Genomic DNA, 16,346 nt, shown 5'->3' with positions numbered 1-16,346 from the left:
GACTCGTAAGGACCAGGTTTATCAACTGGCATCAAGATATAGAAAATCTAAATTTTGACCCAAATCGACAAAAAAGCAAGGGGTTACATCACGTTTTTTCTTAAAATCGGTTTCGGTGCGAAAATCGAAACTTTTTCGATGATTTTTGTTTTAATATCTCCGCGCGGAGTTCTGTCGTTTTGGAACGTCATATCTCCGCGCGGAATTCTGTCGTTTTGGAACGTCATATCTCCGCTCGGAGTTCTGTCGTTTTGAAACGTCATATCTCCGCGCGGAGTTCTGTCGTTTTGGAACGTCATATCTCCGCGCGGAGTTCTGTCGTTCTGGAACGTCATATCTCCGCGCGGAGTTCTGTCGTTTTGGAACGTCATATCTCCGCGCGGAGCTCTGTCGTTCTGGAACGTCATATCTCCGCGCGGAGTTCTGTCGTTTTGGAACGTCATATCTCCGCGCGGAGTTCTGTCGTTTTGGAACGTCATATCTCCGCGCGGAGTTCTGTCGTTTTGGAACGTCATATCTCCGCGCGGAGTTCTGTCGTTTTGGAACGTCATATCTCCGCGCGGAGTTCTGTCGTTCTGGAACGTCATATCTCCGCGCGGAGCTCTGTCGTTCTGGAACGTCATATCTCCGCGCGGAGTTCTGTCGTTTTGAAACGTCATATCTCCGCGCGGAGTTCTGTCGTTTTGGAACGTCATATCTCCGCGCGGAGTTCTGTCGTTTTGGAACGTCATATCTCCGCGCGGAGTTCTGTCGTTTAGGAACGTCATATCTCCGCGCGGAGCTCTGTCGTTTTGGAACGTCATATCTCCGCGCGGAGTTCTATCGTTTTGGAATGTCATATCTCCGCGCGGAGTTCTGTCGTTTTGGAACGTCATATTTCCGCGCGGAGTTCTGTCGTTCTGGAACGTCATATCTCCGCGCGGAGTTCTGTCGTTTTGGAACGTCATATCTCCGCGCGGAGTTCTGTCGTTTTGGAACGTCATATCTCCGCGCGGAGTTCTGTCGTTTTGGAACGTCATATCTCCGCGTGGAGTTCTGTCGTTTTGGAATGTCATATCTCCGCGCGGAGTTCTGTCGTTTTGGAACGTCATATCTCCGCGCGGAGTTCTGTCATTCTGGAACGTCATATCTCCGCGCGGAGTTCTGTCGTTTTGGAACGTCATATCTCGGACCTAGCGGAGCTAGTACTCGAGATATTAAAAAAAATTATCGAAAAATCATCATTTTTTGCCTTGTTTAGCTTCAATGTGTTTTTATTTTTTCAGGCTGAAAAATTAAGGACTACAATGAGCTCTAAGGACCTCCACGACTGACAAATCAGATTTTTCCAGGATCGGACTTTAATTAAGCCAGATATAGTTATTTTAAGTTTAAATATGCTAAAATATTAATTTATGCTTGACTTTTATAATTTTAAAAGAAATAATTAAGAAAATTAGCATTAAAAGCAACAAATTTATAAATTTGAACATAAATAAGTCAAGTATTTTAAATAAAACAAGAAAATCCTGATTTTTTATTAAAAAATTTAAAAATCAACGGTCTTTAGAATATTTGCATTGCAAACCCAAAAGGGGCGTCTGTTGGCAGTCCCTGGCTGCCGAGATGTTTCTTAAAATCTGCCAAAATACCAGGCGAACAAAAATGCCCAGAAGGTCGACAAATAATATTTTTGGCTGGCGAAAAATTTCATTGCATACCCAATAGGGGCGCCCTCGTCGGTGGCTGGGTCTCAAATTTTTAACTAAAATTCCACTCAATTACCAGGCGAACAGAAATGCTTAGAAGGTCGACGAGTGGTTTGAAAAAAAATTTTCGTTGCAAAGCACTAAGGGGCAAACTTGTAACTCAATTAAAAGAGTGCTGTTAATAAGCAGTTTATGTAGAATGAGCACTGTAAGCCGGCTGTTAAACAACAGCTGCGGCTGCAGATAATGTAAAAGGGCTCCTGAAAGAAAAAGCATGCATGTTATTGGACCATTTCGATGCACATTTTGCAAGGCTCTAATCTTTTAGGTTCCCAAGGACTATATCGATGATATGTTATAACCATGGATATGCTAGTCAACTTGAAACCATCCAGGGATCCAGGAACTGTTGCTAGGGGCGGGTGTAAAAGAAAGGCATACATATTTTTCAAGAACTTTGTTCTGTAGGTTCGCTAGGACTATATCTTTGATATGGAGTAACCAAAGATATATAGGTCAACTAGGCACCATGAATAGCGATCATTTGCTGATTAAATGTTGTCCGTGGGCGATGCGGAGCTTTCGCGTGGGAAATACTGTTTTTATTATAATAAACAGACAAATCTCCGACATAATTATTTGTTGTCCTTATATGTTGGCAGGATTTGGCTAAAAAAAAATAAATATTTATTAGTTTTTGTAAACTAATCTACATCGATTCAAGTACGTCCAAAGTATGAAAGGAGATATGACCTTCCAAATCATCACAATTTTTTCAAAATCGAGGTCGGTGCGAAAAACGAAACTTTATCGATGATTTCTTTTTAATATCTTCAAGTACGTCTAAAGTACCTTTAAATTCGGCAGCATTCGACCCCGTTCCCTTCTATCAATTGGCATTCAAGTAAATTAAAAATCGATGGGTTACAAGAAGATGTGGACCCAAAAACAGTTCAATTACTCGCCGTTGATCATGGGGAGATTATGTCGTTTCAAAACGTCATATCTCCAACAAATTAAAAATCGATGGGTTACAAAAAGATGTGGACCCAAAAACAATTCGTTTGTAAAGACAACCTTTCCTTATGAATATCTCGGTTAAATAGCGTCAGATTTTTTAAAGTAAGGCCTTTTTTAACTCGTACGGATCCCTTCTATCAATTTGCATTCAAGTAAATTAAAAATCGATGGGTTACAAGAAGATGTGGACCCAAAAACAGTTCAATTACTCGCCGTTGATCATGGGGAGATTATGTCGTTTCAAAACGTCATATCTCCAACAAATTAAAAATCGATGGGTTACAAAAAGATGTGGACCCAAAAACAATTCGTTTGTAAAGACAACCTTTCCTTATGAATATCTCGGTTAAATAGCGTCAGATTTTTTAAAGTAAGGCCTTTTTTAACTCGTACGGATCCCTTCTATCAATTTGCATTCAAGTAAATTAAAAATCGATGGGTAACAAAAAGATGTGGACCCATAAACAATTCAATTACTCGCCGTTGATCATGGGGAGATTATGTCGTTTCAAAACGTCATATCTCCAAGAAATTAAAAATCGATGGGTTACAAAAAGATGTGGACCCAAAAACAATTCTTTTGTAAAGTCAACCTTTCCTTATGATTTTTTTGAATATCTCGGCCAAATAGTGTACGATTTTCAAATTTTATACCATTTTGGACTCGTAAGGATCAGTATTATCGACTGGCATCAATAAATATAAAATCTAAATTTTGACCCAAATCGACAAAAAAGCAAGGGGTTACATCACGTTTTTTATCAAAATCGGGGTCGGTTCGAAAATCAAACCTTTTCTGATGATATTTTTTGAATATCTCGGGCAAATAAAGTCTGATTTTCAAATATTAGACCTTTTTGAACTTGTACGAATCCCTACTATCAATTGGCATTCCAACAAATTAAAAATCGATGGGTAACAAAAAGATGTGGACCCATAAACAACTCAATTACTCGCCGTTGATCATGGGGAGATTATGTCGTTTCAAAACGTCATATCTCCAAGAAATGAAAAATCGATGGGTTACAAAAAGATGTGGACCCAAAAACAATTCTTTTGTAAAGTCAACCTTTCCTTATGATTTTTTTGAATATCTCGGCCAAATAGTGTCCGATTTTCAAATTTTATACCATTTTGGACTCGTAAGGATCAGTATTATCGACTGGCATCAATATATAGAAAATCTAAATTTTGACCCAAATCGACAAAAAAGCACTTGTACGAATCCCTACTATCAATTGGCATTCCAACAAATTAAAAATCGATGGGTAACAAAAAGATGTGGACCCATAAACAATTCAATTACTCGCCGTTGATCATGGGGAGATTATGTCGTTTCAAAACGTCATATCTCCAACAAATTAAAAATCGATGGGTTACAAAAAGATGTGGACCCAAAAACAATTCGTTTGTAAAGTCAACCTTTCCTTATGATTTTTTTGAATATCTCGGCCAAATAGTGTCCGATTTTCAAATTTTATACCATTTTGGACTCGTAAGGATCAGTATTATCGACTGGCATCAGTAAATAGAAAATCTAAATTTTGACCCAAATCGACAAAAAAGCAAGGGGTTACATCACGTTTTTTCTTAAAATCGGGGTCGGCTCGAAAATCACAACTTTTTTGATCAATTTAATTGAATATCTCGGCTAAATAGCGTCAGATTTTTTAAAGTTAGGCCTTTTCGAACTTGTAGGGATCCCTTCTATCAATTGGCATTCAAGTAAATTAAAAATCGATGGGTTACAAGAAGATGTGGACCCAAAATCAGTTCAATTACTCGCCGTTGATCATGGGGAGATTATGTCGTTTAAGAACGTCATATCTCCGCGCGGAGTTATGTTGTTTTGGAACTTCATATCTCCGCGCGGAGTTATGTCGTTTTGGAACGTCATATCTCCGCGCGGAGTTATGTCGTTTAAGAACGTCATATCTCCGCGCGGAGTTATGTCGTTTTGGAACTTCATATCTCCGCGCGGAGTTATGTCGTTTTGGAACGTCATATCTCCGCGCGGAGTTATGTCGTTTAAGAACGTCATATCTCCGCGCGGAGTTCTGTCGTTTTGGAACGTCATATCTCCGCGCGGAGTTCTGGTGTTTTGGAACGTCATATCTCCGCGCGGAGTTCTGTCGTTTTGGAGCGTCATATCTCCGCGCGGAGTTCTGTCGTTTTGGAACGTCATATCTCCGCGCGGAGTTCTGTCGTTTTGGAACATTATATCTCCGCGCGGAGTTCTGTCGTTTTGGAACGTCATATCTCCGCGCGGAGTTCTGTCGTTTTGAAACGTCATATCTCCGCGCGGAGTTCTGTCGTTTTGGAACGTCATATCTCCGCGCGGAGTTCTGTCGTTTTGGAACGTCATATCTCCGCGCGGAGTTCTGTCGTTTTGGAACGTCATATCTCCGCGCGGAGTTCTGTCGTTTTGGAACGTCATATCTCCGCGCGGAGCTATGTCGTTTAAGAACGTCATATCTCCGCGCGGAGTTATGTTGTTTTGGAACTTCATATCTCCGCGCGGAGTTATGTCGTTTAAGAACGTCATATCTCCGCGCGGAGTTATGTCGTTTTGGAACTTCATATCTCCGCGCGGAGTTCTGTCGTTTTGGAACGTCATATCTCCGCGCGGAGTTCTGTCGTTTTGGAACGTCATATCTCCGCGCGGAGTTCTGTCGTTTTGGAACGTCATATCTCCGCGCGGAGTTCTGTCGTTTTGGAACGTCATATCTCCGCGCGGAGTTCTGTCGTTCTGGAACATCATATCTCCGCGCGGAGCTCTGTCGTTCTGGAACGTCATATCTCCGCGCGGAGTTCTGTCGTTTTGGAACGTCATATCTCCGCGCGGAGTTCTGTCGTTCTGGAACGTCATATCTCCCCGCGGAGCTCTGTCGTTTTGGAACGTCATATCTCCGCGCGGAGCTAAAAAAATTATTGTAAATCATCATTTTTTGCCTTGCTTAACTTCAATGTGTTTTTATTTTTTCAGGCTGAAAAATTAAGGACTACAATGAGCTCTAAGGACCTCCACGACTGACAAATCAGATTTTTCCAGGATCGGAGTTTAATTAAGCCATGTCGTTTATAGTTATTTCGTTTATATAGTTATTTTAAGTTTTAATATGCTAAAATATTAATTTATGCTTGACTTTTATAATTTTAAAAGAAATAATTAAGAAAATTAGCATTAAAAGCAACAAATTTATAAATTTGAACATAAATAAGTCAAGTATTTTAAATAAAACAAGAAAATCCTGATTTTTTATTAAAAAATTTAAAAATCAACGGTCTTTAGAATATTTGCATTGCAAACCCAAAAGGGGCGTCTGTTGGCAGTCCCTGGCTGCCGAGATGTTTCTTAAAATCTGCCAAAATACCAGGCGAACAAAAATGCCCAGAAGGTCGACAAATAATATTTTTGGCTGGCGAAAAATTTCATTGCATACCCAATAGGGGCGCCCTCGTCGGTGGCTGGGTCTCAAATTTTTAACTAAAATTCCACTCAATTACCAGGCGAACAGAAATGCTTAGAAGGTCGACGAGTGGTTTGAAAAAAAATTTTCGTTGCAAAGCACTAAGGGGCAAACTTGTAACTCAATTAAAAGAGTGCTGTTAATAAGCAGTTTATGTAGAATGAGCACTGTAAGCCGGCTGTTAAACAACAGCTGCGGCTGCAGATAATGTAAAAGGGCTCCTGAAAGAAAAAGCATGCATGTTATTGGACCATTTCGATGCACATTTTGCAAGGCTCTAATCTTTTAGGTTCCCAAGGACTATATCGATGATATGTTATAACCATGGATATGCTAGTCAACTTGAAACCATCCAGGGATCCAGGAACTGTTGCTAGGGGCGGGTGTAAAAGAAAGGCATACATATTTTTCAAGAACTTTGTTCTGTAGGTTCGCTAGGACTATATCTTTGATATGGAGTAACCAAAGATATATAGGTCAACTAGGCACCATGAATAGCGATCATTTGCTGATTAAATGTTGTCCGTGGGCGATGCGGAGCTTTCGCGTGGGAAATACTGTTTTTATTATAATAAACAGACAAATCTCCGACATAATTATTTGTTGTCCTTATATGTTGGCAGGATTTGGCTAAAAAAAAATAAATATTTATTAGTTTTTGTAAACTAATCTACATCGATTCAAGTACGTCCAAAGTATGAAAGGAGATATGACCTTCCAAATCATCACAATTTTTTCAAAATCGAGGTCGGTGCGAAAAACGAAACTTTATCGATGATTTCTTTTTAATATCTTCAAGTACGTCTAAAGTACCTTTAAATTCGGCAGCATTCGACCCCGTTCCCTTCTATCAATTGGCATTCAAGTAAATTAAAAATCGATGGGTTACAAGAAGATGTGGACCCAAAAACAGTTCAATTACTCGCCGTTGATCATGGGGAGATTATGTCGTTTCAAAACGTCATATCTCCAACAAATTAAAAATCGATGGGTTACAAAAAGATGTGGACCCAAAAACAATTCGTTTGTAAAGACAACCTTTCCTTATGAATATCTCGGTTAAATAGCGTCAGATTTTTTAAAGTAAGGCCTTTTTTAACTCGTACGGATCCCTTCTATCAATTTGCATTCAAGTAAATTAAAAATCGATGGGTTACAAGAAGATGTGGACCCAAAAACAGTTCAATTACTCGCCGTTGATCATGGGGAGATTATGTCGTTTCAAAACGTCATATCTCCAACAAATTAAAAATCGATGGGTTACAAAAAGATGTGGACCCAAAAACAATTCTTTTGTAAAGTCAACCTTTCCTTATGATTTTTTTGAATATCTCGGCCAAATAGTGTCCGATTTTCAAATTTTATAGCATTTTGGACTCGTAAGGATCAGTATTATCGACTGGCATCAATAAATAGAAAATCTAAATTTTGACCCAAATCGACAAAAAAGCAAGGGGTTACATCACGTTTTTTATCAAAATCGGGGTCGGTTCGAAAATCAAGCCTTTTCTGATGATATTTTTTGAATATCTCGGGCAAATAAAGTCTGATTTTCAAATATTAGAACTTTTTGAACTTGTACGAATCCCTACTATCAATTGGCATTCCAACAAATTAAAAATCGATGGGTAACAAAAAGATGTGGACCCATAAACAATTCAATTACTCGCCGTTGATAATGGGGAGATTATGTCGTTTCAAAACGTCATATCTCCAAGAAATTAAAAATCGATGGGTTACAAAAGATGTGGACCCAAAAACAATTCTTTTGTAAAGTCAACCTTTCCTTATGATTTTTTTGAATATCTCGGCCAAATAGTGTCCGATTTTCAAATTTTATACCATTTTGGACTCGTAAGGATCAGTATTATCGACTGGCATCAGTAAATAGAAAATCTAAATTTTGACCCAAATCGACAAAAAAGCAAGGGGTTACATCACGTTTTTTCTTAAAATCGGGGTCGGCTCGAAAATCGCAACTTTTTGGATCAATTTTATTGAATATCTCGGTTAAATAGCGTCAGATTTTTAAAAGTTAGACCTTTTTGAGCTCGTACGGATCCCTACTAACAATTGGCATTCAAATAAATTAAAAATTTTATGAATTTTATTGAATATGTCGGTTAAATAGCGTCAGATTTTTAAAAGTTAAACTTTTTTGAATTCGTACGGATCACTACTACCAATTGGCATTCAAGTAAATTAAATATCGGTGGGTTAAAAAAAATTATTGACCAAAAAACGATTCGTTTGTAAAGTCAACCTTTGTTGATGATTTTTTGAAATATGTCGGTCAAAAAAGTCCGAATTTTGAATTTTATAGCATTTTGGACTCGTAAGGATCAGTATTAGCGACTGACATTAAACAATAGAAAATTTAATTTTTGACCCAAATCGGCAAAAACGCAAGGGGTTACATCACGTTTTTTCTTAAAATCGGGGTCGGTGCGAAAATCGAAACTTTTTCTTCACGGGTAATAGCTCCGCGCGGAGATATGATGTTCCAAAACGACGGAACTCCGCGCGGAGATATGACCTTCCAAATCATCACGATTTTTTTTCAATATCGAGGTCGGTGCGAAAGTCGAAACTTTATCGATGATTTTTTTTTTAATATCTCGGTTAAAGTACGTCCAAAGTAATTTTAAAATCGGCAGAATTCGACACCATTTTTAACAAATCTAAATTTTGACCAAATCGACAAGAAAGCAAGCACATCACGTTTTTTCTTAAAATCGGGGTCGGCTCGAAAATCACAACTTTTTTGAGCAATTTGTTTGGTATATGTAGCCAACAAAAATGTTTAATTAAGGAACAAAAAGGAACAAAAAAGCCTTGAACATGTTGACCTTAGAACCAAGCTACAATTTTTTTTTAATTACAGCTTTAATAGAGATGTATTCTAATATAAGTATGTACATGTTCACACATTCTTTAGTGTTATCAGCTTTTGGTATTCTGTAAACGTCACAGTTATACATATTATTATTTAATAAAATGCGATAATAAATTTTGCTTTATTTAAAAACGTCACTACAAAGTTGTTGCTGATTAAGTGTTAATATTTGATTCAGATAACACGCAAGTCTATTTGTTTTTCTAGGTAGGTTCTTTAAAATGCGCTACACGCATAGCTCAATGTTTAGTTGTCAAATAGTTTTTTTTATATCATATCAGTAAACAGCGTCTCACCAAGGTACTAAAGAAATATTTGTCAGATAAGGCTGCTGCATAGTAGGTTAACCGGTTTGTTGGGGCAGTTTATCTTATCGAGCCGCTAAGCTCTTGACAGCTGCAACTGTGAACTTGTGTAAATAGATAATATAATAATATACTTAGTTTTTACTACAATACTTTTACAAATATATAAGGGGCTTATAGGGAAGGCGAGTGGGACAAAAAGCATATATCATATATAACATGTTTTGTTTTCGATTTCTAAATTATGCGGAGTTAAAATAAATATGTATTATATTAATATATATTCAAAAGGACAGTGACTTAAACAACTAAAAACGATTAACCTCCCGCCTATCCTCCATACAAATGCTCACTGCTGTCCATTTGATTGTATCGCATTGTCCTTGACATAGCTGGGCGCCTGCAAAAGATCGGTGTACTGCAGCAACGCTTCGCGCAGCGATCGCGAGACCTCCGGCGATGTGGTTGTGGTGCAGTCCACCAAATAGGGATAGAGGCCAATCAGTAAATCCCAAGCGGGCTTATTAACTGGTTGACAAAACGAAACAAACATTAAAGTATCTAATAGATTAGTATTATGTAGCACGTACCTTTGGATGCTGGTGCTTTCTTCATGGAGACGACAAGTGTTGCAATGGCTTTCAGCACAAAGGATATTTCCGAGAGGCGAAATCTGTTTAATAAAAACAGATACAATAATTACAGATAAATGCTTGCCTGTTAGCCAACATCAACACCAACCTGGGCAACGGGCACTTGCCGCTCTGGCGCTCATCGTCGTTAAAGCGCTTGAGTACCTCCTGAAAGCGATGCAGCAAGGCCGTGACTGCCAGGCGGCCAGCAAAGTCCTTATTCACCGCACCTGCGCCGCCGGCGGTCAGTAAATTGGCATTGAGACGATTATTATTGCACGCCGTGGCCGTTGCCTGATCCTCCAGCAGAGAGAACTGCAGCAGCGTTTCGAAACAGGTTTTGGCAAAGATTTCGCGCAGCTTCCAGTCGGACTCGTAGCAAATGTTGCTATCCGATGCGGAGTGTATGGAGCCTTTGTTGAGCAGCACCACAATTTGCATTATGAACTGATGCGGCAATTCGTGCGCATACGGCAGGACCTCGTCGCGCAGCAGCTCAATCACCTGGCAATCGATTGTCTCGTCGAGCACAATCTCCTCAAGACCGCGATCCTCAATGGTGCACACGCTGATTGGAAATAGAAACTTGTCCAGCGTATCGGCCAAATCATCCCATTGACTGGCAAAATGTTGCGGCTTAGTGCGCGCCACTTTAAGTCCAGTGTGCAGCACGCTGATCAGGCTGGAAATGGCCAGCTTCCAGGTGCTCGACGATAGACACTTGTACTTCATGGCCAGCGGGGTGCGCAACGCCTTGATAATGTCGTGCAATATCTGCTCCTGCACTACCGACTCCTCGGTGGCCGTGCTTTGGTATAGTTTCACACAAATGCTAATGGACTTCTCGCCAAAGGGTATATAGTTCATGCTGACCACTTCGACAGCTGCATTGTTGGCATAATGATTGCCCGATTTTCCGTACTTGTTGTGCTCCACGCTCTGCTGAAAGGTGGGCGGAGCGCACGCGAATTTGCTAAATATCAGCAGCTGGCGAAAAATGGCGGGTATCAGTTGGCGTATGCTCGACTCGGAGTCCGGTCTGATGGCCTCCTTCTGTATCAACTCCATGCACTCCAGTATGCCATCATGCAGCGGGGTCAGCAGCGTGTCCGACACCGTGGACATGATGTAAGGAACGGCATCCGTTTGCACTGGTATGCAAACGGCGTTGGTCAGCACCGTGCAGAACTTATCAAAATCGGATGCACTAAATCTGTAAGAGAGCGAGAGTTTGCTCTTGACTTGGCTGAAATTAGTTGGGGCCAATCAACTTACCTGACTTGAATGTGCTGGAAAATTGCGGGAAAGATTTGTATGAGAGCCGTGAGAAATGCCTGACTGGGAATGTAGAAATCCTCTTGGCTATCTCCGCCGGTAACGCCGGGCAAAAGCCTTGTTGTCGCCGACATTTTGGTACTCTCCATGCCAATGCTCAGCCAAATATTCCAGGCAATCTGATAAAAGATGAATACAAATAGAACAAAATTAGCTAATTCTGATAACTGACTTTAAAATTAAAATGTTCAGCAATTGAACTTACGTTCCAGATTTCCTCATCCTGCTGCTGTGCCGTTTGGCCATCCTTGAGCCCACGCTCCGTGCTCGTGTGGTACATAATCTCCTGCAGGGACTTCAGCGCCGCCAGCGAAACTTCACCATTCTTGCTGAGCGCCGCATTCTGTATGAACTCCAGAATAAGCGACCAGGCACGCTCGAAATCGCCCAGCATTTGGAGCAAATCGCGCTTTGTGTTGAACACCCGACACACGCCGGATAAGGTTAACACCTGCGTTTCGGCCCATTGCTTTTGGGCAGTGTTACGCGAATGGTGAATCAGAATGTTGCCGCTGGCGTCCACCTTCTCATTGCTTGCGGAGCTGCTGAGTGCGCGCACATTGTCCAGCAGCGGGAAGAGCACCTGCCAGACCAATGCCTGCCATGTGGGTGGATTTAGCAGGCTGCCATGCGCTGCAATTGTCGAGAATAACGTTTGCCCGGCGGATTTGCGGACTGCCGGCCGCAGATCCACACACAGCTCGCCCAGTTTGGCGTACAGGCACATCCACAGCTTGTCAAACTGAGGCATTTTAAGGGTGCCGGGAAAGTCCGGCAATATGGCCACATCCTCCAGCTGTGTTGATGTTAGTTTGTCCTGATTTTGATTGAAAAAGTCCGAGATATTCCACTGTAAAAGCAAAACGAAATCAATCCAGACAATTCATTTTCATTCACTCTTCGCTTTTTCGCTTTTTGCTTACCATGAGCCCAATGGCCGTCAGCGAGATATTCAGCTCCTGCGTCTGTGAACCGAATTTCGCCGCTGTGCTGATGCACAGGGGCAGACAGCGCCAAGGCATGACCGTCAGAAAATCGGTGATGACCAGCTGCAGGCACTGGAATGCGGTGCGTATCAGCGGCTCGCCATGATGATCATTGACAGCGCCAATTATCTCAATGATGGCGGGCCAGCCAAAGGATAGAATTTCACCCGCCGTATTGAGAATCTGCAGCACACAATCCAATTGGCGCTGACGCACATCAGCATGCAATACCGTGGACAGCTCGGAGAGTGGACTCAGCAGCATGGTTTGCAATTCCTGAAATTAAAAAGCGTTGAACACATTTTAATAATATAACATTATATATATATATGTAACATATACTCACTAGGTTCTCTTTGAGCGGCTGCTTGTGCTTGAACTGCAGCGCCGACTTAACCAGATACGTGATGGCCTCCACGCCCCACTCGCGCATTCGTATGTGTCGATGCTGGCAGACCTCGAGCAAATGATTGGTGAGCGGCCGCCAGAGCACCTCGATGCGTGGCATATTGACGAGACCCGTTTCCATTAGCTTAGCCACAGCGAACAGGGAGGGCTCCCGGTTGGCATAGGCCAGCTCCATGGCCTCGTGGGAGAGCTTGCATAGCGCATCGATCAGATGATGCAGCGCCACATCATCCAAATACTGACTGGATTCGAAGAGCTGGCCAATCATTTGGGAGAGCACCGGCAGATCGGCCATTACCGCCGTCTGTATGCCCACATTGGCTTCCACGGCGGGCTTGGGTATCGCCTGCAAACTACCGCCCGTTGAGGGCTTCAAGCCCAGTATCCAAACCAAATGCTGCAGCGTCTGCAGCACAATGTGCCACGAGGTGCCCAGTATGCTGCCATTGTTATGCGCCAGCAGCAAAATTGCGCGCATGCACTGCAAATTCTTGTTGGTCAGCATCACTGGGGCCTGCATCACGCTGTGCGGCAACGAGGCGCTGGGCAGCGGCGTGCCCACTGCCACAATCTGTGGCCGAAAGTCGCCGCCATCGGCATTGCAGCTATTGATGAACTGACTGCTCAGATCCTGACTGCCGCTGCGTGTGTGACCTGAAATGGGTATGCAATTAATAAGAAAATAAGAAATACATAAGGATACAACGCTTACATCTGAGATCTGCATCCAGCTGGGCGGCGTTGGCAAATATGGACATGGCATAGTGTGGTGGAAATGAGGCGCGACACATGGCCATTATAAATGCATCGCGCGGCTGCAATTGATCCAGCATGCCGCAAAGGGCTGCATAGTTTTGCATGGCCTTCAGAATGTTCTCCGTGGTGCCTTCATCGATGGAAGTTTCCACAAGCGGAATGAATGCGCTGAGCAGGCCAGACCAGCTGGAATTGATCAGTTGTAGGCACAATGGCTTGTGCTCCTCCTCGGTAATAACGGCCATGTTGTGTGTGGGATGCAGCTCCGGCGTGCGTTGTATAACGCCGCCAATCGAGCGCGTCATGTCCAACAAAATGGCATAGGCCAGCGAAATGCCATAGCTATCGGGTATGTTGGGCGCATCCAGTTTGTCCAGCATTTCCAGGCTACAAATAAAGCTATTTAGTATTTTTCTGTAAAGTGCTGCTGCAGCTGCTTACTAGACCGCTTTGGGTAGGCCCGGCGCAAAACTGGCCACCAATGGGAGATAGGCGCCGCGGAACATAAAACCACACTGATTGTTGCCGCCACTAGCCAGCGCCGACAATGTGCTGGGCGGTTGTCCAGCAGCGCCAACTGCCTGTTGTCCGCCGTTGCTGAGCACAGCGGATGCATTGATCAGTGAGTAGCGCACATAGCTGCCCATGGCGGCGATCATGTCGTGCACAATATGCGTGGCATGATTTTTCAAATCGTACGACTTGCAGAAGAAGGCAATTAGCGTGGAGCGTGTGACCAGCTTGTGAATGACCTCAAGAGCCAGGGCGCGCTGCCAGTGCGGCTTGTCCGGATCCAAGAACTTGATGATTAGCGACAAAAATATCTCGCACTCGGTAACCAATATGGTATGATACTTCTGTATCAATATGGCCACCAGGCGCAGCAGACGCATACTTATAGGAAAATATGGCTTGTCCACGGGCACTGCAGCTGTGCCATTGCTTGGCGCTGGCAGCTGGCGGTGCTTGACATTGGGCGAGAATAGTTTTATGACCAATGCGCAAACGCGTTCCTTTAAAAGCAGCCGGAACTCTTGATTCTGTGTGGTATACGAGAATAGGTTATTATTAAAGTTGATGGCCATATTTTTGTTAAACTAACCTCGTGGAATACTGCGCTAAAGTTGCTCAGCACGGCCTCGAGCAGCTCGAGACCAAAAGTGCGCGTCATTTCGGTCATGCCCAGCAGCCAGAAGGGCTGCTCGGCATTGACTAACTGCACCAGATCCTGAAACAGATGAAAGGCGTCCATAGCAAAAGTTTGTCCGTCCTGTGTGCCATTGCCATCGGTATCCGGACTGCTTGTGCCCGACTGCTGCAGCTGCTGCTGCTGCTGCTGTTGCTGTTGCTGCAGACTGTGCACCGAGTCTTTTTCCAAATAAACACGTTCAAAGACCAGAGAGACCAACTGTCGTATTGTTGCGCCAGCTGTGTTGACAATTGTTGGATTCTTGGTATAGTGCAAGCGAAAGCACAAGACCAGCGCCTTGGCCAGCGTGTCACCATGCACCACCAAATTGGTGGTCAGCAGCAATGTCACCGTCTGCAGCACCTTGACCTCCTCGATGTTGTGCTCCATCAGTGTCCACAAGGCGTTTGTTATATACAGGGCGCCCTTCTGATCAACCACCTGCTGTGTAATCAGGCGCTGCATCATGCCCAGGCAGAACTTGAGAAGGAAAAGACACGTGAAAGGGTGAAACGTTAATAAGTTATGTTGATGACTCACCTTGATAATTTTCAAGTCTTTGGTTTCGCAGCCCTGCACCAGCGGATAGAGTATCTGATTGACGGTGTAGTATACAGAATTTTGCTGGCTGCTGCCGGCGGTGCATAATTTCGAAATTGCCTCTTCGCATGCCTGCAACGAAATGAAATTGTGTTTACCTTTTAACGACCATAGACAATTCGATTAACGCAATTGTCATAAAAATCAATTTGATTGCTTTACGCTGACCGGTGCGATATCAATTTCATAATTGCGTCGTGCACACACAGGTGCAGAGAACAGCTACCTTCCCCCCACCCACCACCAACACTGGCGTCAGCAGGCCACAAAACAGGCACTGCGCACACAGTTGCCACCGCATGACAAATTGCCACAATGATGCACACGTCAGCGGATTTAATGAGGCAACAAACGCCAGCATTTGACCCTGGCACAGGCACTTACCTCTTTTATTTGCGGGTACTTCTTCTTGGTTTCAAGTGAGAGCGTCTTGAAGTCTGCCTGCAGGGCCTCAACAAATTTGTGCACATCGGTGCCACCGCCCACCACCCCGCCGCCGACAAATGACATAGTTATGCGTTCTTGTTGGGGGGGGTTTTTTTTTTTTGCTCGGTGTTTCAACTGTTGTTGTGTTCTCCTCTGTCGCCTTGTTGAACGAACGAGACACTTAGTGCATTATATGCGTGCAACATTTAAATACAACAATTATGCTAAACATATGCGTTTAATCTCACTTTACTCTTATATGGACCAAACAAATACACGGAGGCGAGCACAATAACAAGTCGGTTGTTGAAAATTTTTGTGAATCGCTTCTGACAGCTGCAGCTGACGTACACAGTTTATCGATAAGCAGAATTGCGCTGTTCACGTTTGCCAGCAGTTGTGCAACTGTTGGACTGTTCGCGTGATATGCTTCTACTGCGCTCAAAGTTGAGAATTACACATAAATCCAAGAATGTTTGCCTTTTTTAAACATAGCTTGGCTCTATTAAATGGCATGCACTTCATAATCTCTTACAATATCATTATTATAAAATATAAATTAAAATAAACATCAATTTTTAAGCTGAGGCAACTCTAATATAACCGACTTTTAGGGTTTATTCTGCTGTTAATTC

The 16,346-nt window shown here is 42.8% G+C and overlaps 2 protein-coding genes across 2 annotated transcripts in view; both read right to left on the bottom strand.

The window, feature by feature from the left end:
• RpL36A (ribosomal protein L36A) overlaps nt 1–16,346 on the bottom strand; it is a 116,729-nt gene that overhangs the window by 75,810 nt on the left and 24,573 nt on the right. The gene's annotated exons all lie outside the window — the stretch shown is intronic.
• mon2 (Mon2 homolog, regulator of endosome-to-Golgi trafficking) lies at nt 9,177–16,243 on the bottom strand. Its single transcript, XM_032438709.2, has 12 exons — nt 15,670–16,243; nt 15,226–15,357; nt 14,599–15,165; nt 13,938–14,536; nt 13,453–13,883; nt 12,679–13,394; nt 12,270–12,608; nt 11,552–12,196; nt 11,287–11,465; nt 10,121–11,224; nt 9,970–10,052; nt 9,177–9,907 (listed from the first exon to the last, which is right to left on the bottom strand). The coding sequence occupies exons 1-12, from the start codon at nt 15,793–15,795 to the stop codon at nt 9,729–9,731; spliced, it is 5,100 nt and encodes a 1,699-aa protein (XP_032294600.1). The 5' UTR covers nt 15,796–16,243; the 3' UTR covers nt 9,177–9,728.

The sequence above is a fragment of the Drosophila virilis genome, chromosome 4 (genome assembly GCF_030788295.1).
Source record: "Drosophila virilis strain 15010-1051.87 chromosome 4, Dvir_AGI_RSII-ME, whole genome shotgun sequence".
Classification (NCBI taxonomy): domain Eukaryota; kingdom Metazoa; phylum Arthropoda; class Insecta; order Diptera; family Drosophilidae; genus Drosophila; species Drosophila virilis.
Note: the sequence above shows the minus strand (reverse complement) of the source record. Positions and strands in the feature narration are given on the sequence as shown.

Coding starts and splice junctions, on each gene's coding strand:
- mon2 (XM_032438709.2), bottom strand. CDS start 15,795: ATGTCATTTGTCGGCGGCGGGGTGGTGGGCGGTGGCACCGATGTGCAC. Junction 11,466..11,551: donor AGGATGAGGAAATCTGGAAC/GTAAGTTCAATT, acceptor ATCTTTTATCAG/ATTGCCTGGAATATTTGGCT. Junction 11,225..11,286: donor TTCCAGCACATTCAAGTCAG/GTAAGTTGATTG, acceptor GCTCTCTTACAG/ATTTAGTGCATCCGATTTTG.